Below are 24343 nucleotides of genomic sequence, written 5' to 3' on the forward strand. Positions count from 1 at the left end.
GAAGAGCAACTTTGATTGAAATAACCACTTGTTACAACCGAGGTATGCAGCAAAGAATTTGTGAAGCCCCAACACACACAACCTTGAGGCGGATGGGCTACAACAGCAGAAGACCCCACCGGGTACCACTCATCTCCACTACAAATAGGAAAAATAGGCTACAATTTGCATGAGCTCACCAAAATTGGACAGTTGAAGACTGGAAGAATGTTGCCTGATCTGATGAGTCTTGATTTCTGTTGAGACATTCAGATGGTAGAGTCAGAATTTGGCATAAACAGAATGAGAACATGGATCCATCATGCCTTGTTACCACTGTGCAGGCTGGTGGTGGTGTAATGGTGTGGGGGATGTTTTCTTGGCACAGTTTAGGCCCCTTAGTGTCAATTGGGCATCGTTTAAATGCCACGGCCTACCTGAGCATTGTTTCTGACCATGTCCATCCCTTTATGACCACCATTTACCCATCCTCTGATGGATACTTCCGGTAGGATAATTCACCATGTCACAAAGTTCGAATCATTTCAAATTGGTTTTTTGAACATGACAATGAGTTCACTGTACTGAAATGGCCCCCAGAGTCACCAGATCTCAACCCAATGGAGCATCTTTGGGATGTGGTGGAACAGGAACTTCGTGCCCTGGATGTGCATCCCACAAATCTTCATCAACTGCAAGATGCTATCCTATCAATATGGGCCAACATTTCTAAAGAATGCTTTCAGCACCTTGTTGAATCAATGCCACGTAGAATTAAGGCAGTTCTGAAGGCGAAAGGGGGTCAAACACAGTATTAGTATCGTGTTCCTAATAATACTTTAGGTGAGTGTATATACATATATATATATATATATATATATATATATATATATATATATATATATATATATATATATATAAAAGATACTCAAAACTTGTCGGAAGGGGGTCCAAAAATACATTAAAATGAAACCAGGCCGCGATCTTTCCAATTCTCGCGTTGGTGGATGCACGTGAACTGTCACTGATTTTAAACTGCGCAGTGTAAAGAGGCGCATGCGCATCTTTCTCAACGCGGTTGTCGGTTTATTAAGCGTTCTCTGCAAGCGGACAAATATGGCTGATATTGTCCAAGAAACCGAAGATAAACCCGAACAAATCATCAAAGCTGAGAACGAGGAGACATCACAGGATGGCACGAATGGCGTGAAGATGTAACTAAAATAACGAATTGTTCTGGCTAACACGGTCTGTGCTGTACTCACCGGCAAAATGGAGGCTAGCTAGCAACATTAGCACTGAATTAAAGCTAACATCAAAACTAGCTAACAAATCTAGCTAGGTTAGCTCTGTTGCTTGCTATTGTGTGGATAGATAGTAAACAATAGTTTCGATGTTATCACCGTCGATCTGGCTTTTTTTTTTTTTTTACTTTGAGTTATATTATCTGAAATGTAGCCATGGTTTGTAGATAACTAGCTAGCGTGGTTTAATGTCCCTCCATGGCCGGGATAGCCAAGTTAACTCAACCCGGTATAACAGTGCGTGGGTTCGAGGTTTGTGTGGGTGTACCATTACTGGTGTTGTTTAAACCACATGTAAAACTTACAATATGTGTTCAGAGATGCTGAGTAAGAATCATTAACGTTATATATTTTCCTTTTTAAAGCTGGGATATTTTTTCATCGTCTTATTTAAAAAAGCGTAATTAAATGTGATGTCTGCAGACTGCACACATTGTGTAAGGGGTTAAGTTGGTACATGCAATCCGTATGGGGACGTTTTTCAGATCTGTCTTCAAGTACTTGGTAATAGTTGTGATGTGTATTTATGTATTTTTAAATTATGGTATTTTACCAGCTAATTAATTGTAAATTCACTTTTTCTAATTACGACCTGGCAAACGACAAAATTAGTGTACTCAAAATAAACGATATAATGTTAAGAAAAACAGAAATATCAGAAACAAATTACAATGATAATGGGGACTTAGATTCTGTTGACTTTTTTCTTAAAAGAGAATACATTTTTAATTTAAGGTGATATGGATAAATTTTTTCCAGGCACAATAATTCTCAGTCAAACTAACACTCCCCAATTCAGCAAAGTAATGTGGGTTTACAATGGACATCCAGTGGATATTTTTCTCTAGCAGGAAATTGAAGAGAGAAACCAAATGTCCTAACCTGCAAATAACTGATGTATTTTTGGTTTTGACAAAATAGTTTGTGTTCAGATAATCCTACCTTACAAATTGAAGAAACCAATAATCTACCAATAGGATACTCACATCAGTTGCAGTAAATATTGTTTTGACATGGTTTTTGAAATGGTCCTTTGTCACAAGGTCTGAAATGACAATACATTTGAAAAAGCCAGACCTGAATATACAGTACCGTTCAAAAGTTTGGGGTCACTTAGGCATGTCCTTGAAAACTTACATGAAATGTTTGAATAGGAAATATAGTTATTGACATGGTGTCCTTCAAACTTTTGCTTTTGTCAGAATCCTCCAGCAATTACAGCCTTGAGGACTTTTGGCATTTTAGTAGTCAATTTGTTGAGGTAATCTGATGTCACCGCATGCTTCCTGAATCATCTCCCAGAAGTTGGTTTGACTTGATGGGCACTTCTTACGTATCATATGGTGAAGCTTCTCCCAGAACAGCTCAATGGAGTTGAGATCCGGTGACTGTGCTGGCCACTCCGTTATAGACAGAATACCAGAAAACTGCTTCTTCCCTAAATAGTTCTTGTATAGTTTGGAGCTGTTCTCATTGTCCTGTTGTAGGAGGAAATTGGCTCCAATCAAGCACCGTCCACAGGGTTCTGGCATGGTGTTACAAAACGGAATGACAACTTTCCTTCTTGTCACGTCCAGATCCTCTTTAACCAGTACAAATCTCCCACTTCACCCTACCCAAAGTACCCCTAGATCATCAGATTGACTCCAAATGGTGTCAACCACTCCTAGCATCTTTTCATTTGGTCTGTCTCCAATTATTTTTGTGATCTGATCACCCCAAATGTAGATTTGTCTGTCCATAACATATTTTTCTAGTTTTCCTCTGTCCAAAATGTTTAATTGTTTCTCTTTATTGGCCAGTCTGAGGATTTTTCTTTGCTACTTGAAGGCCAGAATCTCAGTCGCCTCTTCACTGTCAACGTTGAGACTGGTGTTTCCTGGGTACTATATATTGAAGCTGTCAGTTGAGGACCTGTGACTTCTGTTTCTTATACTAGACACTAATGTATTTGTCATCTTACTTGTGCCCTGGGGCCTCACACTCTGTGTTTCTGGTTAGAGCCAGTTTGAGCTGCTTTGTGAAGGAGTCTACCCAGTGTCGTATGAGATCTTTAGTTTCTTGGCCATTTTGAGCCTGTAATCAAACCCACAATTGCTGATGCTCCAGATACTCAACTATTTCTGATCAGTTTGCAGTTATTTTAATGGACAAAAATGTTTCATTTCTTTTGGAAACAAGGACATTTCTCAGTGGCCCCAGTGTTTTGAATGGTAGTGTGCCTTTTTAATAGGCTAATATACTGTCTTCTCAATAACAACATTTTTTAATCATTACTGTAACATGGCTATTTACAGGGATTACCTTGTCAGTGTACTCTGGTACAGGTTGTTTATGGTTACAAGTAGGTAGGGTTAGGTAATAAACACTAGCATTAACTGGCTTGTTTGAGGTGTGTCATCAGTATGTGTTGTGTGTTTATATGGAGTGTATGCATGTATTCAAAACTGGAGTGACAGTGTAAGAGACATTTGATAGTCATTGACTGAATCTTGTGTAACTGAAACTCAATTAGTAAGAAGCTGTAGAGAACATACAATAAGAAAAATTTTAGATCTCCATTTAAAAAATGCAGCAAGTTAAAAGAAAATTCTGCATGGGAGATAAGCTGCTGTTTTAATGTGATCTTTGTCGTTCTTTTATATTGGAGGTATGAAAAATCTAATATCACTTTATTTACTTTGTTTAAAGACCATCCCAAGTTCAAAGTACAATTTAACTTCTGGCAAGCTAATTACCAGCAACACAGCTCCCAAAAGTCTCACTGGCTTGTTTGAATTATTTAGTAACCAAATTATCATATTTACTTGACACCGCTGTGTTTTGTTGTTTTGTCTTTTTTTCCAGAGAGGCTGAAGATGAGATTCTTGGTGAGGATGCTCCTGCTGAAGAAGAGGGTCTTGGCGATGATGAGGTCCTTGGTGATGAGGTCCTGGGCGATGATGATACCCCTGTGGACGGTGATGACCCTATCGATGACGCAGAAGCCCTTGCAGACAATCCCGCTGACTCCGCCTCGGCTGACCCCCTGGCGGCTGCCCCCAAGTGCGACTCAAAGTCTGACCTCAAAGAGAAGACATCGGGCGGGAGCCGCAGAGCAAACCGCTTCCACCCCTACAAAGAGAAGCACTCCTCCGGGGACAAGAAGGGCGGCAGTCACCGGAACCGCGTCTTCATTAGCAATATCCCCTATGATATGAAGTGGCAGGCTATTAAAGATCTGATGAGAGAAAAAGGTAATCATCCTCACACAGGGCCAAGCTGATAATCCCCATAGAAAAATACCCTATTCTCTCAGCTCAACAGAAGCTTTCTCTATCCTCCTGCCTTTGTGACCAGTACATAGAATTAGCCATAGTCCTGCTCTTATTTCTTTCCTTGGAGGCAGCATGCTATTGTACTGCAGATGTTAGTGAGTCTGTAGAATAGAGACATTTCTGGATTATTTTCTCTTTATTTTTCTATGTTTTTTACTCCTGGGTGGACACCAATTTAGCTTGGATTGAATTGAAATGTCTGTGCTTGTTAAAGATGATTTAAGTTATGTAGTTATTGGTTTTATGATCTAGACTTGCAGCTCCAAAATGTAACCTCAGGCAAGTAGTAGTATTGACTACTTGACTCAGTTGACCCTGTGTTAAGGTGCCATGATTGTTCTGTACAAATGAAACATTGTCCTTCTGTGCACTGAACATTGAACTGTTGGTGTTTTTTAGCTCTTCTACAAGTGTGTTTGCAAGGTGAAAAGGACACCTTTTTTAAATTGCAGTGACTCATTGCCATGCTGATAGGAACCGTGTTGACCAAACTGTTCTATGCTGAAGTGTGATCTGAATTCCCAGGTTGACAGTAGTTGACTGACTGTGTGTCTCAGTCGAGCCCAGGAAGGCATTGGAAGGGGGTTGTGTGGTGGCTGTTGGTCTGGGCTCACTGTTGACCAATCATGGGGAAGCGTCGTAACCGAGGCAACGGCCTGGCCCGGAGAGAGAGTGGTGGTTCAACAGTCGACTGGTGATTTTAAATGCCTTTTGTTCTCTTGGTATTTTTCCTTTGTATGTCTCATGTAGTTGGTGAGGTTACATACGTGGAGCTCTTTAAGGATGCTGAAGGAAAGTCAAGGGTAAGTGATGTGGTCCGACTCACTGCACGAGGTTTTAAATGCCCTCCAATGCAGTACTTCATTTATCCAGTGTTCTGTAAGGCACTGATCCGATCCATGGGTCTCTATGTATGTGTATGGGATGATGACATGTTGGTGGCTACTAGATAGAGCCTGTTATAGCCTAGTTGGCTGTAGAGTGATGATGAAGGATGTCTTGTTGATTCTGGAACACTAACTTGAATTCATCTGAAACTGCGTAAACATTTGTTTTTGTTGTTGTAGTTTTTTCTCAATTGGTGTCAAAGTTTGTTAGTTGACCATTTCTCAAAGGGATTTTGTGATGTCTTCTTGATTGACATTTGACTTTTTGGTTTTCAAATCTGGCTCATGAATCAAGATTTTGTTACCTTTTATTTATATTAATGGCACAATTCTATCTTCTTAGGGACAAAACAAATTCTCATCCCTAACCCTAAAATATTGTAGAGATTGTATTAAATAACTTTCTTCTTTTTTCCAGCTGCTCACAAGAATATCTCCCACTGTTGTAGGATTCATCTATGAACTTGCTCAGTTTTATTTTATTTTTTTAAAAAGCGAAATATGTTGAAATGTATTCAACTTTTTATATGTAGTTTAACTCAAACTGACTTAAGTTCTTATTTCAAAACAAATGTTGACACAGGATAGATATACAAATATTGTTTTCTGTGTCTCCATAATCCTTTTATTCCACTCAAGATGGTAAAGGTACCAATGTTTCCATTAAGATGAATGAAAACTAGACTACACCCATACTTTAACTTAGTGTGCAAACAAAACACATGCCCACACCTAGGGTTGTTAGCTAGACTTTCACCATGTGATGAATTCCTCCACTTATTAGCATGATGTCAGCGGTGTAGTTATATTTCCTCTTGTCAGAGTCTAATCACTGTCTTTGTTTATTCCCTTTGTTATGGATCTGTGTTGTCTCTGGATTTGCTGCTGTTACCAGGGCTGTGGGTAAGAAACAACCCTTTACTTTTTTTCTATCTGAAAAGGCACCCCGGGGTTGTATGCCCTCTCATTTCATGGAGTCGCTCTGGATAGGAACATCTGCTAAATTGCATTAAATGTTAATCGTGAAGTAGGCTGTCTAACTTAACGAGTCAATTATGTCTACGTCTGCTGACTTCTCTCTCTGTCCGTCAGTGTTGTGGAGTTCAAAGATGAGGAATTTGTGAAGAAGGCCATAGAAGTGATGAACAAACATGACCTGAACGGAAGACCCCTCAATATCAAAGAGGTAAGACCCTGGTACCCACCTCCATACCAGCTGAGACAGCCTGATACCTGCTGAGACAGCCCCACCGATGCTCATATTGCCCTTTCCTGTGTCCAGGATCCAGATGGGGAGCATGCTCGGCGCGTGCTACAGCGAACCGGAGGGATGTACCCTGGAGGAGGGGGTGGGGGTGGGAGGGGGCAGGAAGGAGGACCGGGCGGTGTTGGTGTGCCCCCTTCCATCGCTAACAACCCCAATGTCCCCCCTGAGGTCATCAGCTCTCTTCGGGCCGGACGCCTGGGAACCACCGTGTTTGTTGCCAATGTGAGACCACTGTGCATGTTGTCCCACACTTATTGGTTTTGTCTTCCTCTTGAGATTATTCACGTGCATAACCAAGTGTAAAACCAATATTCCAGTGTCTGTACTGATTTCAGGATGGCTTTGAACTTGAGCTCTGTGAAATCTTACAACTTGAAGTTCCTTGTTGACAAAGTTATTTTGTCTGTCATGCTGACCATTGCATGCCACCAAAGCTGTGATGTATTGTAACACTCCTATTTGCTTGGTTCCCTCCCAGCTGGACTTCAAGGTGGGCTGGAAGAAGCTGAAGGAGGTGTTTGGGATGGCAGGCACGGTGAAGAGGGCTGACGTGAAGGAAGATAAGGATGGGAAGAGCAGGGGGATGGGAACCGTTACCTTTGAGCAGGCCCTGGAAGCTGTACAGGCCATCTGTATCCTTATTACTGTATAAAAATACACACTATAACGCAACACACCTGTGAGCTGAATCAAGATGTCGCATCGACACGTTAACACTAACCGAAGATCACCCAATATAACTCTGTTAATGACCTGGCTGTATTCTTTGAAGGGGGACAGACAGTTTATTAGCGTTAAATAAAATCAAACTGTCGTATAAGCGCAAAGGTTGTTTTAATACTTTGGTAGAATGTTTGTACGTATAGGATGTCCGTTGCGCTGACGGTATAGCAATATAGAGTTGCAATTGGACAAAAACCACTGCAGTATATAAAAACAAATAACCTCAATTCTGCACAGAAGTGTGCCACAGTAAATCAGAGCTTCAGCGGGCCGATTCATGGATTGCACGTTACGTCACAGGACTCTAGAATTCTGATATGACGGAATTCTACCCAATGGTTGAGAATTTAGTCTCAAGTGTATTATTAAGGCTGGTAAACAATTTCTAAAGCTCTAATCACTTTCATCTCACAACATTTATTTTCGATGCATCTAATGTTAACTAGCCATTTAATGAGTGTCCACTGAATTTTTGGGCAGCTAATGTTAGCATCGTTAACTCTTCTTAACAGCCGTTGTTAGCCAGTGGCTACTTTGTCGTCTGTCAAAGAACATTTGACAGACGACAAATTAAAAATGTTGTTTTTCTCAGCCCAAAGAATAGTATGCTATACACGCTTGAGTGTGGAATACGATGGGACAGTGACCGTTGCATTCCATTAATATGCAACTAGCTCATGGTGCGCTAAATATTTCAATAGGAAAACCTTTACTGTGTGCCATAAAATGTCTCTTGCACTTTTGCTGCCTATCTGCCGATGCTACTATAGCAAATCACGTTTTGAAAACTTTACGGGGACTTTAATATTTATTGTGCAATTTATTGGTGCGTTTAAAAAAGTTCTTACACAGCATCAACCTATTACAACAGTGCCTTTATCTATCGTGGATGAAAATATAAACTGTAGAAACCTTTTTCGGTTGGCTACAAAAAGTTGGTTGTAGCAAACTGAATTAGATTTAAAAAAAAGAAATTAAATCACTTTTTGAATCACTGTTCCACTTTAACTGTTGATCTCCAGCCATGTTCAATGGTCAGATGCTGTTTGACAGACAGATGCACGTGAAGATGGTTAGTATTGGTAATTGTTATGCTTCTGATTTCCAAACGCTCTGTGACCTTCACATTGGGTATATTGGTTTCAGAGGTCAGAGGTTGGCAGTGTTGTAGTAGCTGTTCCTTAAGAGTAACCTGTTAATTTCTGTTGGGTCCATTGTAAGAACTGCCTGTTAAATGTGGTTTGGTCTGTGTGTATCAGGATGACAAATCCATGCCTGCGGATGACTTCCGCCCGGTGGAGAAAGCTCCTCAGTTGCCACGTGAGTACATCGGCTGTCCCTAGAGAACATAGCGGACCGACACAATGTTACTTCAGAATTCACTCTGGCAGGAATGTTGCATGCCTTCACCTTGCCTGCTTACTTCTGTTGTCCAGTAAATGAAGGCGTAACATAAGGGATGATTTGGTCATGTGGTTACACCATGTTGTCTGTGTGCAGGCGGTCTGGGGGGTATTGGCATGGGCCTGGGACCAGGAGGACAACCTATCAATGCCAACAGACTCAGTGGGGGAGCAATGGGCAACATGGGCCCTGCAGGTCAGTACTGGCCTCCGACCTTTGATCTTTTACCCCGTGTCCGTCCCACTGACAATGAAATCGGTGGCTGTGTTTATCTTGCACTTACAAATCATATTAATACTTTGACACATTCACACACTGCTGGTCAAAGGACGATTATTTCAGCTCCTTGATTGGAGTTACTGATTGATGAGGAGCGGTTTGCTTTTAAACCCCACAGCACCTGTTTGCCCTGGACCGTCTCCCTGCACTGGCATCACCTCACACTAAATGCATTGCCTCACTGATTTACTGTCTGGGCTACTGACCTGGCCCTGCTTTGGCCCACTGTCGCTTTGTTTCTGTGTTTTCATGAATAGTGTAGTACAACCAGGTGTGGATATGCTCTTAAAAGCAGTGGTACCTAACGTCTTTGAATTTTGTATATCAGGAATGGATGGACCCGGATATGGAGGGATGAACAGGCTAGGAGGAGGTAAGGTCTTAAATCTGTCTCTCATGTTCCATCGCTGGAAAACCCTTGTCTTACACTGTGTGTGTGTGTGTGTGTGTGTGTGTGTGTGTGTGTGTGTGTGTGTGTGTGTGTGTGTGTGTGTGTGTGTGTGTGTGTGTGTGTGTGTGTGTGTGTGTGTAGGAGGGTTCGGGGGCATGGACAGCATGGGAGGTTTTGGTGCCAGAGAAATGGGACGGATGGGAGGTAAGAACACACCTGCAATAAGGGTCAGATTAGTTGCACTCAACAGAGCTTATCCGTGATTTGCGTTGAGACCAGACTTCTCTATTCCCTGTCTTCCAGAAATGGCCTACCGGTCAGGTGGTGGGATGGGAGGGGCAATGGAAAGGGACTTTGGTCGCAGTGATATGTCCATGAGCAGAGGCTTTGGAGGAATGGGTTAGTATCTGCACACTTACTCAACGTCACCTGTCAATGTCCGGCTTCGTAGGCATGAAACACCTTAGTCCAAAGTCACCCGTCATCACAGTCGGCGGCGCCACTAAATCTGCTGTGATGTAGAACCTTTAGGGAGTCTGGGCCCTCGTGTACAATCAGCGCTTGCGCACGAGTAGCACAAAATACTAGTGAAGTCCACATTGAGCCATTCCCCACCAACGTTATTCTGCCAGATAGTGTGCTGTAGCTGGTGTGTAATGGTCTGATGGGGGTGTGTGTGTCTGTGTGTGTAACTCTCTCTCCATCAGGAGGTATGGGAGGAGGTGGTGGTTATGGAGGAGGCATGAGCTCTTCTGGCATGGGGCCCATTGGGGGAGGATTAGGTACACCAACATTACATTAACATCCCCATGTAGTCCGTCTGAAGACCCATGTCACGTTTCAGGCCGGGCCAAATGTGCACTGTGCTCTGATGTGATGCGTTTACGGCGCGGTCCTGTGTGACGGGAGCAACAGCCTGCCGGTATGAGATTCTCACTCTTTGTCCCTCTGTCTCCCTCGCTCCCCGTGTCCTGTCCTCTGCTAGGTGGTGGTATGGGCAGCCTGTCCATGGATCGTATGGGCTCTGGGTATGACCGTATGGGTGGGGGCATGGAGATGAGCAGAGGTTTCGGAGGGTACGGAGGAGGCGGCTCGGGAGGATCCATGTCTGACCGAGGGTCTGGAGCCAAAGGAGGATGTCAGATCTTTGTCCGAAATGTATGTTTTCATCTCATTTCATACATATTGTGTACATGTGCTGTATGGCCAAAAGTATGTGGACACCTGTACTAATTGAGTTTGGGTGTTTCTGCCACGTAAATTTCTCACAAGTGCATAAAATCCTGCACATCGCTATGAGATCTCCGTGGATAATCTTTGGCAGTACAATGGGTCTTACTGAAGATTGGTGATTTTAAACGTGGCACTGTCATTGGAGTCACTGCATGAAATGTCTGCCCTACTGGATCTGCCCTGGTCAACTGTAAGTGCTGTAATTGTGAAGTGAAATAGTTAAGGGTTAACAGTCCAGCCACAGTCATAGACCATGCAAACTCACGAGCGGGAGTACTTAATCGCATAGCGTGTAAAAAATTGTCTATTTGCATCATTCATCACGGAGTTCCAGACTGCCTCATCAGTGTTCCAGCAACATCAGCACAAGAACTTTGTCAGGCGTTTCACAAAATGGTTTTCCAAGGCCAAGCAGCTGTACGCAAGCCGCACGTCTACATGCACAATGTCAAGCGTCGGCCGAAGGGGTGTAAAGCCAAGCCTCTCCTGGAGCGGTGGAAACATGTTCTCTGGAGCGATGAGTCACGGTTCACCATCTGGCGGTCTGATGGATGTATGTGGGTGTGGCGGATGCCAGGAGAACTCTACATACGGAATGCATAATGCCTACTGTAGTTTGGTGGAGGAGGGATAATGGTCTGGGGCTTTGAGCTAAGCCTGTTAATTTGTGACGGGTCATCCTAAAGCTACAGGATACAAAGGCATTTTAGACAATTGGGTTCTTCCAACTGTGACAAGAGTTTGGGGAAGGCCCTTTCCTGTTCCAGCATCACTGTGCCCGTGCACGAAGTGGGGTTCATAATGACATGGTTTGACGAGGTTGGTGTGGAGGAACTCGAATGGCCTGCACGGAGCCCTGACCTCAACACCCTTGGGATGAATTGGAACAGTGATTGCCAGCTAGGCCGTCTCTTCCAACATCAGTGCTTGACCTCACACATGCTATTTTGGCTGAATGGGGAAAAATAGGCTGAATTGTTAGGTACTCGCATGCTTTTGGCATTAAAGTGTATATAACTGTACTTGATGCTGTGTGTTCCCAAATTAATTTAATTAGGTGTTTTGTCCACTGATCCACATTGTCCATTTCAAAATGGAAATAAAGTCTACAAATTGTTCTAAATGAATTACAAATATTAAAGGAAATAAATAATTTGTAATTGGATTTTATAAAAAATTTGGACATTATCGACTTTGTTAATCGGTGGAAAAAATATCAAATTAGATCCAGTAAATTCATGTTCATTCAATGTTCTAACACACACTGTGAAAGTCTGAGGGGTTGAATACTTTTGAGAGCTACTGTACATCATGGACAGTAAAGTGAATTGGCAGTAATTCAATTGCCCTGTGTTGTGTTTTAGCTGTCGTATGACCTGACCTGGCAGAAACTGAAGGAGAAGTTCAGTGTCTGTGGTAAGCTTCTGAAATCCTAGCCTCTACTACAGGGGTGTCCAAACCATTCCACGGAGGACCGTGTGTCTGCAAGTTTTTGTTTTTTCCTATAACTTGGTTCACACCTACACAACCAGGTGATGGTAGAAACTAACCAATTAGTAACCTAATTAGTCAATCAAGTACAAGGAGAGAGCCAAAACCTGCAGACACACGGCCCTCTGTGGAATAGTTTGGACACCCCTGGTCTACTAGTACTGTGCCTGTAGAGGGGAGGTGATGTAGCTTTGTAGTACTGGCCTACCTTTCACCTGTCCGTATCACCGGTCTTGTCCATGTTTTTAAAATGTTTCACACGGTTTCCCTCTTCCCTATAGGCCAAGTGATGTTTGCAGAGATTAAAATGGAGGGAGGAAAGTCAAAGGGTTGTGGTACGGTCAGATTTGACTCCCCAGAGAGTGCTAACAAAGCCTGTAGGATGATGAACGGAACCAAGATCAATGGTCGCGAGGTCGACGTCCGCATTGACCGCAATGCCTAGTGCCACACAAACGGACAACACAACTGCTCGCTCCATCACCAACCGCTTTTGTTTTGTTTTAAAAACACATTTTTCACATCTCCCCGTTTCTAAAACTACTGGATGTGTATAAGTCTGTTCATTAGTTTGTTTATACCGTGAATTTGTTTTTCTTTTAATCTTTTTTTGTAAGCCCTTTTAATTGTGGGTCATCAGTTTATTTGAATGAATAAACTTTTTAATTTTTAAACTTTGTGGTTGTAAATGTTACTGTGGTATCAAAGGTTACTAGCCCATTCAGGTTGATGTGTATTTAAAACAAAGGTGGATCGCAAGGGGACACCATGAATGTTAGTGTTAGTAATGAGGGTAGAAGTTTTAAAGTGTCGGGAATCAATTTAAAATACTACCATGTCACATCTTTGTGGTCATTGGCTGTATGTGCGTCAAAACCCTATTGCTTGTCCTTCATAGATTATTTTATTTTGAATGAGTAACAATGTTTGAGCAGTTCTTTCCATAATTATCTTGTCTGAGCTCAATCGCAAGACACCACGTAAATTGCAAAAGGCATTAATATTTTCATGCATATGGAGATCCCTGGTCATTTGAAGTGCTACTGTCATTGTGCTCCTAGCACTTGTGTTCTCTGGGGGGAGCCAATATGGCTTTACCTATACATGTTATACTTGTGAGGTAACTAACAGTGGTTTGGGAGAATCAAATAGTGAATAAATCAGTGGGTAATTGACACCCGCTTAAAATGTTGTTCTTGAGAAACCTCAGAATGGATGGGTTAGTTTAGTCTTTCTCTGGTAATTTCACACTTTTATCGCTGTTTTGACATACCACTCTGAAGCCATAAACATGTCTTTATTGCTGTTCTTCCAGGTAAGCACCATGGATTCCTGTTAAATGCTTATCAGTTTGGTTAGAACATCACAACTACCCTCCTCCCTTCCTGGTTCACCAGCATTTGGCAAATGGCAAGATATTAGCAGAGTATTTAAATAGAATCTTTATTTCCTGAGTTAGAGGTCAGAGGTCATTTGTTGTGTTGCAAGGTCATATTCAGGAGGTATGATGCTTTCATGGGGCTGGAACTCATCACCCTGCATATTTACATTTGACACAACTTTCTTTAACAGCTATTAATGGGAACAATTTGACATTTTCATATGTTGGCTTGATCTTGGACTTCGAACTGAAATCTTGTGGCCCTATATTCATAAAACATCTAGGGCTGAAGTGTATGCCCAAGATGGCTCAACAATTTCAGGTTTCCCAGTAAAGGGTAGTCTTTTCTTTATAAGGAAGAAAGAGGTTTCTGGATTTTGAGAGACTAGTTTCTGTTTGAATCATTAGTTTAATTGAAGAATGGATTTGTTGAAGGACACCTTGTGTGTTCATGCTAAACAACTTAAGGTACCTGTGGACAAGCAAAATGAATAGGAAGTATAGTCATTGACAAGATTTGAATGATTGTCTTTTTTTTATTGTGTTTTCATTCAAATCTTGCGTTTGTCAAAAAAAATCCTCCATTTACAGCCTTGCCGACCTAGCACAATCACTTTACCTCCACGCAGTTGGACAGATGTTGTCAAGCACTCCAGCATCTTTTCATTCGGTCTGCCTCGTCGAATGTTCTTTGGGATCCAAACCTCAAACTTAGTCTGTCCATTACACCTTTTTCCAATCTTCCTTTGTCCTGTGTCTGTATTCTTAATCTTTTCTTTTTATTGGCCAGTCTGAGATGTGACTTTTTTCTTTTTGCAATTCTTCCTAGAAGGCCAACATCCCGGAGTTGCTTCTTCACTGTTGACGTTGAGACTGGTATTTTGTGGGTTCTGTTTAATGAAGCTGCCAGGTGTAGACCTGTGAGGCGTCTGTTTCTCAAACTATAGGCACTAATGTATTTGTCCTCTTGCTTAGTTGTGCACTGGGGCCTCCCACTTGTCTTTCTGGAGTACACAGCGTTGTATGGGATCTTCAGTTTCTTGGCAATTTTTTGCATGGAATAGCATTTCTCAGAACAAGAATGGACTCAAGTTTCAGAAGAAAGTTCTTTGGTTTTGTAATCAAACCCAGAATTGCTGATGTTCCAGATACTCAACTAGTCTAAAGAAATACTTTTTTATTGCTTCTTTTAATCAGTTTTCAATGATCAATGTTCTGGGTTTTCTAATGATCAATTAGCCTTTTAAAATTATTAACTTGGATTAGCAAACACAACATGCCATTGGAACACAGGACTCTGATGGTTGCTGATAATGGGCCTCTGTATGCCTATGAATATGTTCTGTATGAAATCTGCTGTTTCTAGCTACAATGGTCATTTACAACATTATCAATGTTTACACTGTATTTCTGATAAATGTCATTTTCTTTTAATGGACAAAAAAAAAAACTTTTCGAAGTGACCCCAGACCTTTGAACAGTAGTGTATATAAATATGTACAAACTTTACTGAGGAGGTTAAGAATATGTTACAAGCTCAGAGAGCATTAAGAAACAATGTTCTTTTGTAGGAATTTCAGTTCTTCCTCAGAACATTCCACCCAGGTTTCAATAAAATGTATGTTTGAATTCTGGGAATGTATGTTTTCTTTTATACTGGTCCTCCATGGGAATTAAACCCACAACCCTGTTATATCGAGCATAATAATCTACCAACGGAGCTACACCAAACCGTTATTCCCTTTATGTCAGCACTTTGTATTCTGTGAATCATATTTAAAATCCTCCACCTTACACTGGGCAGTCTATCTTGTCAGGTGGAATTTTAGGTTGTGGGACCCTGAATTTTGATCTTGTTCAAGGGATTTCTTGGTGGGATCTTAATTTTTTCCCTTTGAAATAGGGTCTATTTAAATAAACTGAATTGAACAAATTTGCATACCTAACAAAAAGCCTGGTATGTTACAGTTCTCCACAACAGTGGACCATAGCTGTGAATCTTATAATAAATCAAAATATTTGCAGGAGTATTACCTATGCAAATTAATGTCCATGTGTGCTATTGTATCTGCAGCCTTGGTACCCATGTCTTAACTTACACTCCCTTTTCATTACAGAGATGTCAATGGGCTAAAAGTGTTGGAACAATTGAAAAATGTTAACGTAATCTTTGAATATCATTCTTGGTGTTAGGAAAACTTTCACCACAATTTAAGAATATTGTCAGTCAGGATTTTATACATATTTGGACATTGAATAGGTTTTTCTTAATTTCAATACTACTTTCACACAGTTTTAAAAGTAGCCCACATTCAGAAATGACATTGAAAAAACATTGCAATAATTTATGAAATGCAACTTCCTTGTACATGCCAACTTTTACATCCTATCAAATGGCCAAAAGAAAGTAATTGGACAAACTTGGCCTACATGAGAAATGATGGTTTTTGGGCTGATTTTGACTCAAAGTCTATCTTTGACTTAGAGTCAATATCTTCCCTTCGTTGAGTTAACAAAGACTTCTATTTTGTACCAGACAATATGTGGTCATCTGTACAAAATATATATTTGAAACCAAATTGGATCTTCGAACAGGACTTCAAACAGAATAAATCAAAAATAAGAAATGGAGGGTTATGAAATGGCTGAGTCAAAGCCCGTAGTAATCCTGTAGAAATGTAAAGCAAGACTTAAACTGTCCGTACATTCTAGAATGCTGTCAAACATTGCATTTAGTAGTTCAAGCGTTCTTATTTTTTTTACATTTCTTAATGGCAGATTTACAACTGTGATATGGAAATTTGCTGAAATGACACCAGAGAGAGAGAAAAATCAGCTAATTGGTCTTGTCTGTGTGTATGTTTTTGGACGCCCATAATCAGGTAAATGTAAGTCCTAAACAACTGAGACTCATCCGTCCATGGTAATATTGTTGCTATAGCTCCAAAAAGCCCCCCCCCCCCCTCCCCACCACCCTCCAATTTGTGAATATGTATTGGCAGTCCGCTTCAATCCTTGGAGGTAGTTCTTAATTTTGCCTGGTATAATACCAAGTTAACTGAAAGAAGGGCGTGGGTACGCCAGTGGTGGGTGACTTTAAATGATGTTATCTTTGTCCGTCAACAATGTTGAAATAAAAATAATTTCCAAATATTTCAAACTTCTTAACTACCCTCTGTGATTCCTACAACCGGTGTGAAACAAATAACATACAGCAACTTCCAAATGTGCTGTGTAGGTCTTAGTGGTGTTGTCTGTTTCAGTGGAGGACTGCAGTGTGACCACCATCTCTGCCACTGTGTAGACATGTAACAGTCTGTCCCTGTATATGTGTATAGGTGTGTAGGTATGAAAGAGTTAGTGTATTCCTGTGTGTGTGTGTGTGTGTGTGTGTTTTACAATGTGTCCCTGTTTGAGTTTGTGAGTCCCTGTAGTGTGTAACGTGCATTAGTTGCCACACAGTCTGACAGGGTTGTTCCCAATGATGCCCAATTCATACAGGATAGCCAGAGTGGCAAAAATGATGTAGCAGAACAGAGAAACAATCCCCAGCTTCCAGTCCAACTTCCAGCCGTTAATGTGAACGGAAACAAAGAGGAAGACAATGGAGAGAAGGAGGGTTCCGGAGATGTAGACCAGACCAGTGCTGTTGACCTCCACAGGATTCACTGTGTCCACAAACACTGTCTTGATGAACCAGGGAAGACCCAAACACAACATGTCGAAAACGTTTGAGCCCACAATGTTGGACATAGCCATGTCTGCTTTACCTGGAACAGACCAGACAGATTAAAGAGAAAACAACCAATTACATGTCAGCTTTACCTGAGAGGGACAGCACTACAGTATGTCGCAACTATGATAATGGGGACATCTAGTGGAGAATGTTTCCTTCTGAACTCATATGAATTGAGCCCTCAGTGTATACTGAATGTATCATAACCAAACATAAGAAAGGACCAGTGATGAAGCTGTGTTAGTTCTTACCCTCTCTGGCAACCATGACACTGGCAACTGTGTCTGGTATACTGGTCCCTGCAGCCAACAGAGTCAAGCCCATGACTGTGTCTGGAATCCCCAGAGTCTGTCCTGTAATATACAACACAGAAAACAGAGTCAGGCCCATGACTGTGTCTGGAATCCCCAGAGTCTGTCCTGTAATATACAACACAGAGAACAGAGTCAGGCCCATGACTGTGTCTGGAATCCCCAGAGTCTGTCTTGTAATGTACAACACAGAGAACAGTCAGGCCCATGACTGTGTCTGGAATCCCCAGAGTCTGTCCTGTAATATACAACACAGAGAACAGAGTCAGGCCCATGACTGTCAGGCCCACAACAAATACAAGACACACAGTCAGATATGTCATACAAAACAGTCAGGCCCTTCACAAGCCAGGGTCTCTAATATTAAAACAGAGAACACAGACACAACACAAAACACAGGCAGATTTATCACAAGATTTAGGTGAAAAGTGAAAAATGGTTTAGAAACACTGCTTTATAGTTCTCCCAACACTTTCCAATACCTCCCTATCTCACCCTATCTCCTCCTATCTCTCCCTGTCCCTCCCTATATGTCCCTATCCCTCCCTATCTCTCCCTGTCTCTCCCTATCTCTCCCTGTCCCTCCCTATATGTCCCTATCCCTCCCTATCTCTCCCTGTCCCTCCCTATCTCTCCCTGTCCCTCCTTCTCTCCCTATCCCTCCCTATCTCTCCCTCCATCTTTCCCCTGCACCTCCTCAAGGATCCTATGTTGCACTGGTCACGTAGTAAAGTTCAGACAACTGACTAAAACTGAAAGGAAATACACCCAGTGACCCAACTATTCACTCTCTCTTTATGCCCTCTGTTCTCAACCCCACTCTTTCTTCTCCCTTCCTGTTCTCTTCCCTATAAGACCAGGTCTCTCACTGTCTCTCTTTTCTCCCAACCCTCTCCATATCCCTCTTTCTACGATCTCTCCATCATCCCCCTTCCCCCTCTACCCCCCCCCCCCTCTCTCTCCCCTCATGTGAGGTGTTCTGGAGGCTAGAGGATAATAATCCCATTATACTACCATACCCACCAAGATCACATGACCAGTCCTTGACGCTGATGTGAGGTCAGTTCTTTGCATTTTCTACGTAATAGTAAAGCTTGGGATTGAAAGGGTAAACTGATCGTAGATCTGTGCCTAGGGCCTACTCCCAGAAGGAGCTCACATGACACCTCCTGGCTGCCATGCGGTGTGTGAGGTGAAGCATGCGGTAATCCGACTGCTGTGTGTGTGTGTGTGTGCGCTGGCATAGTGTCTACATGTTGTGTCTGTGTGTCTGCATACTTGTGTGTGTGTGTGTGTGCACGCGCTGGCGTAGTGTCTACATGTTGTGTCTGCACACGTGTGTGTGTGTGTGTGTGCGTGCTAGCGTAGTGTTTACATGTTGTGTATGTGTGTCTGCACACTTGTGTGTGTGTGTGCACGTGCTGGCGTAGTGTCTACATGTTGTGTCTGCATACTTGTGTGTGTTTGTGTGTGCGTGCTAGCGTAGTGTCTACATGTTGTGTCTGCACACTTGTGTGTGTGTGTGTGTGCGTGCTAGCGTAGTGTCTACATGTTGTGTATGTGTGTCTGCACACTTGTTTGTGTGTGCGCTTGAGTGTGCCTGCCTGCATTTGTGTACCTTAATTTGCACGTGTTTACATATAAATGTAAATGCGTGTGTGTGCGGTGGGTGTGTGTGCATGTGTAACCGTGTGTGTATGTAATCCTAGCTCAGGCTGGGACTGTGTCTGGAGACCAGGCAGGCCATTGAAACTCCACTAAGCCTGTGGGACCTAGCTCTCGTCTGGCATCCCAGGAATCAGACAGACCAACTTGTGACTCAACTCTGAAGTTCTCATGGGCTTCTAAACTGCCTCATTCACTTCTAAAATGATTCCCTTAACAGTGACTTCCATAACTCTGAGACTGAGTATGAAAAGGGTCTAATCTAGTGCAGCACATGCCTGACATATGATGCACTGCAGTCAGGATGTTCTGTACAGATTCCAGTACAGATCTGTCTTTGAGCCTACAGTGGAATAGAAAGCCCTGCAGCATCAGGAAAAGTGAATTATTATATGAATTAATACTAAAATCTTTGCAGGTTGATACTTGTTTTCTGAGGAAATAAAACCTCATAATATATAATATGAATTTTTAAACTTTAAAGTTCTCCTACAACAAATCAAATGAACATTCTACACAACATTACATGCAACATACTATAAAACATACTGCAATTTATTTGCTTGAATAATGACACAAGAGTTGTGGAAGCACTAAACCAGAAGTAGGCAAATTATTATATATATATTTTTTATTTGGGAAAAAAACACTCCAGGCACCTCTTGAAAGTTTAAACGTTGAGCGGTTATGATGAAGGTACCAAGCAATGATGTTTTATGACCGGTGAACATCAAAAAAGTTTTGTTTGGCGGAATGAATTCAGAGCACATGGGCCTAATGTCCCTGTTTCCTACAGTCAGTTGTATGCCACATCTGAAGGCCACTTCCAGGCCAGACTCAATATAAATTCAAAAGCTGGTTAATGTCATGGCTTCTGACAAAGATAAACTGCATGCTGGTAATTATCTTGACAATCAAGTTCTCCAGCCTGGAGTAGAGGAGCCAGACTCACCTACGACCGTGACCATCCAGACCAGCAGGTATGTGAAGGCTGATATCCAGACAGCAGACATGAAGAAGGTGAACAGGAACCACTTCTTCCAGTAACGTCTCCTGCAGTCAGGTATGGTCAGGTACAGAATCACAATGACTGGGAGGGACAGCACCCACAGAATCCTCTTCAGGTCGTTTTCTGGCATCGAGAACACACTCTTGTGATCTGGTAAACACACAGAGAACACACTCTTGTGATCTGGTACACACACAGAGAACACACTCTTGTGATCTTGTACACACACAGAGAACACACTCTTGTGATCTGGTACACAAACACAGAACACACTCTTGTGACAGTCAGAGACACACACACACACAACCTCCCACAGTCTCCATCGCCTCAATGTGTTGTCCACCATCGCCTCAATGTGTCTGTTCCGTGCGCATCTATATGTGTGTATGCGCGTGCCTCTGTTTGTGCATGCATCGGTGTGTGGGCGCTTGTGAGCGTGCGTGTTTGAGAGTGACAGAGTGGGTTACCCTCCGCTATCTCATTGAGGCCGTGCAGACTGAGGGAGAGGCGTGAGTAGCCTGAGTCATCCTGGAAGATTCCACTGTCGCTTCTAGATCGTCTGGGGACTCTCAGAGTGGTGTCCACCAGCGGCTGTGTCTCACTGGGCTCCTCGGAGGCTTTCCCCAGGCAGGTGCAGCAGGGGCTGAACCTCCTCAGAACATACTCGCTGATCCTCAGGTCAAAACATAACACCACGATGTAGACGCCATAGATCAGCAGCAGACACGCTGCATCATACCTGCACCGAGGAGACGAAAGGTGGAGAGGAAGAGAGTAGACACGAGGGGAGGAGAGGGTGAGATTGTCAGGGTGGAGAGGAGGAGAGTAGACATGAGGGGAGGCGAAGGGTAGAGAGGAGACAGGAGCCGTGAGGGGTTGGGGGGGGGGGGTGCATGAAGGAGGGAGACAGGAGGAGACATGCATGAAGGAGGGGAGAGGAAACATGAGGGAAGAAGGGAGAGGAGGAGACATGAGGAGAAAATACGTGAGGAGAAGAAAAAGGAGAGAAGGACACAGGAGTGTAAAAAATGCTACGAAAATCATTCGTACCTCTATATTGCGACTAATTAGTCACATAGACACACACTCACAGACATACACTCACAGACACACACTCACAGACACACACTCACAGACACACACTCACCAGTAGACTTTGTTGTCTGAGATGATGACTATAACAGCAGAGACAGATATGGTGTAAGCAAGACAGTCCCTGAACAAAGGCCAACAGGTCAGCCGGCTGACCTAGGACAGAACGCACACAGCTTACCATCATAATACCACTGAGCTGTTCATGGTTGGGTCCTGTTAATATGCATGTGTACATGTAGGGACCTGAAGACTCCACACACATTGTAACACAGTGGCAGAATTGTGGTAATTTTTAGGTTTAGGCGTTACTGGTTAGGTTTATGGTTAGCATTATGAGTTAGGGCTGGGTTAAGTTTAGCCATAAAAGGGAAGTTATTTAGGTTTAGGTTGAGGGAGTAGGGAATATGGATTTCAGGGTCAGTGTCTCAGGTCCCAACAAGGATAGAAAGACAAATGTGAGAGTGTTTGTGTGTATGTGTGTGTGTGTATGTGTGTGTATGCATACCACTCTGGTTAGAAGTCCACAAGCAGCACAGATTCCCAGGAGGTTGTAGACAGCTGATCCTACTATGGTGCTCACACCAATGTCTCCCTTTGTTACAAATACACCTGGGAGATCAGACCAAACACACACACACACACACACACACACACACACACAGCTGTTAACATATGATGATGAGGTTTACAGAGAAGTCCTGGTATTGTCCCTTATTCCAGTAATGAAGTGGCGTATGTTAGTTACCCAGAAAGGCAGTGACCAGTTCTGGAGCAGAGCTCCCTGCTGCCATGAAGGTGGCTCCTGCTACATCCTGAGACAGACCCAGACCTGTAGTTGAGACCGAGAAATGGTGGTGTCAACAAACAAACAAACACACACCCAAACATCAAGCCCAAACTCAGGACTACCCGGCCTGACCACTCCTCAGGACTACCCGGCCTGACCACTCCTCAGGACTACCCGGCCTGACCACTCCTCAGGACTACCCGGCCTGACCACTCCTCAGGACTACCCGGCCTGACCACTCCTCAGGACTACCCGGCCTGACCACTCCTCAGGACTACCCGGTCTGACCACTCCTCAGGACTACCCGGCCTGACCACTCCTCAGGACTACCCGGCCTGACCACTCCTCAGGACTACCCAGCCTGACCACTCCTCAGGACTACCCGGCCTGACCACTCCTCAGGACTACCCGGTCTGACCACTCTTCAGGACTACCCGGCCTGACCACTCCTCAGGACTACCCGGTCTGACCACTCTTCAGGACTACCTGGCCTGACATCTCCTAGTTTGTCCAAGTCCACCTGGTTGTGCTGCAGCCCACCTGTCTATATTGGCTGATCGTCTGAGCATGTAAAGGTATTGATGATCGATTTGGCCTTAAAAGGTCATTCATTCCAGGTCACCCCTCAGTATCTGGCTGCCCTCTAGATTTCTCCCTAGGTTCTGACCTTTCTAGGGACGTTTTTCTAGCCTCTGTTCTCCAACATCTTATTGCTTCCTCTTTGAGTTTTAGACCGGGTGTCTATATAAGCAATTTGTGATGAGTGCCGACAGTGTGGACCTTATAAAATATATTTAATTGATTGACTTAGCTATAGAAATGGGGACCCTAACCCTTTAGCCTCATTCAAAATGTAAACCTATGCTTAGCACACATGCTTATCAACAGGCAGTTTTTAGTATTACTATATATTGGAGCATCTACAGATGGACACTCAAACTAAAGCATATCTATGGAACATATACTGGTCAAACACACACAGACAACTTACGGTCACTGATAAGTTCCAGAGAAGGTAGGAAGTAGTCATCACAGACTATAGAAACCGCCAGCAGCATGTAAAATATGATTATAAAATATATGACCAGTCCTCCATCCTTCCTCTCCTGCACTGTGAAAAAGCCCTCTGGAAACTCAGAAGACTGAGTAGTGACACACTCCGTTTCATTCTCTGAAACAACACACACCATGTCGCACACTGTCATAAGAAAAGAGATGCAGAAATGCTGTTGCACAAAATGTGTCCTTTGAGAATGATAAACATTTAACGTGATAAAGCAACAGCATGGCAACGTCACAATGAGAAGAACTTCAGTGAGAAGAACAGGTCTGTAGAAGTATTAACCATAACAGCATGACTGTTCCCACGCGGAACAGCAACATCACGAGAGTTAGTTCCTTGAATCACTTTGGTGACCACCATTTGATACGCATACATGGTCACCCATTACTGGGTTAATATAATAGATTACCGCACTTGACTGGGAGTTGGAAACACTCACCAAGCGCCCTGCGCACTCTGTTGAAGCGGGAGTCATCCTGAGCCGCTGTTGCTGTGAAAGACACAAGATGAACCGTGCAATATAAAACAACTACTAGTCCCAGAAAATAAGGTATAAATTCTTTTCGATTCTTCCTGTGTCGGACGTCTTTATACATGATATTAGAGAAAAACAAAGCAGGCAACGTTCTAAACTACAACTGCGTCATGGGTACAATAGTAGTCCAGTTTAAAGAAAAAATGGCTTTGTTATGCCTCTTACAAATGAACGTATAGCACTACTTCCACCCGCCCGAACTCTGTGAGGGCTGAAAAGAGAGGATGGGGAATAAACACACATTTAAGACCCGGGAGAGAGAGAGAGATCACGGGATGAAGTTATTACAGCTGAACGCACCCCAGGCCCCTGTAACCCCCACCCACCCCCCCCCCCCCACACACACACACTCTGTGCTCCAGGGACTTAGGAGGGTTCAGCTCCCATAGAAAAGTCACAGGACAGGACAGAGATTTCCTGGAAAGAAACATTTACTTGCTTATTACACATGTCAATTGATTATAAAGGCCTGAGATATATACAATA

At 43.0% G+C, this 24343-nt stretch overlaps 2 protein-coding genes across 5 annotated transcripts; one reads left to right on the forward strand and one right to left on the reverse strand.

The window, feature by feature from the left end:
• Positions 1 to 1024: 1024 nt before the first annotated feature.
• myef2 (myelin expression factor 2) lies at positions 1025 to 12949 on the forward strand. 3 transcript variants are annotated; one of them, XM_010891301.5, is made up of 17 exons: positions 1025 to 1193; positions 4131 to 4519; positions 5351 to 5403; positions 6383 to 6390; positions 6580 to 6673; positions 6770 to 6976; positions 7233 to 7386; positions 8500 to 8549; positions 8737 to 8797; positions 8978 to 9076; positions 9489 to 9533; positions 9693 to 9755; positions 9855 to 9950; positions 10259 to 10333; positions 10537 to 10709; positions 12149 to 12200; positions 12557 to 12949. In XM_010891301.5, the coding sequence occupies exons 1-17, from the start codon at positions 1036 to 1038 to the stop codon at positions 12718 to 12720; spliced, it is 1941 nt and encodes a 646-aa protein (XP_010889603.1). In that variant the 5' UTR covers positions 1025 to 1035; the 3' UTR covers positions 12721 to 12949. The 3 variants fall into 3 exon arrangements, with proteins under 3 accessions (XP_010889603.1, XP_012992733.1, XP_010889604.1); XM_013137279.4 differs by having other exon boundaries at positions 10262 to 10333; XM_010891302.5 differs by lacking the exon at positions 10259 to 10333.
• Positions 12950 to 15874: 2925 nt separating this feature from the next.
• Positions 15875 to 24082, reverse strand: slc24a5 (solute carrier family 24 member 5). Of its 2 annotated transcripts, XM_010891303.4 has the most exons (9): positions 23762 to 24082; positions 23251 to 23430; positions 22218 to 22301; positions 21978 to 22081; positions 21525 to 21625; positions 20845 to 21116; positions 20321 to 20527; positions 17644 to 17745; positions 15875 to 17426 (listed from the first exon to the last, which is right to left on the reverse strand). In XM_010891303.4, exons 1-9 carry the CDS (start codon positions 23916 to 23918, stop codon positions 17104 to 17106), a joined length of 1530 nt encoding a protein of 509 aa, XP_010889605.1. In that variant the 5' UTR covers positions 23919 to 24082; the 3' UTR covers positions 15875 to 17103. The 2 variants fall into 2 exon arrangements, with proteins under 2 accessions (XP_010889605.1, XP_019910565.1); XM_020055006.3 differs by lacking the exon at positions 23251 to 23430 and having other exon boundaries at positions 23762 to 24081.
• Positions 24083 to 24343: the final 261 nt, after the last annotated feature.

The sequence above is a fragment of the Esox lucius genome, chromosome 2, assembly GCF_011004845.1.
Source record: "Esox lucius isolate fEsoLuc1 chromosome 2, fEsoLuc1.pri, whole genome shotgun sequence".
NCBI lineage: Eukaryota > Metazoa > Chordata > Actinopteri > Esociformes > Esocidae > Esox > Esox lucius.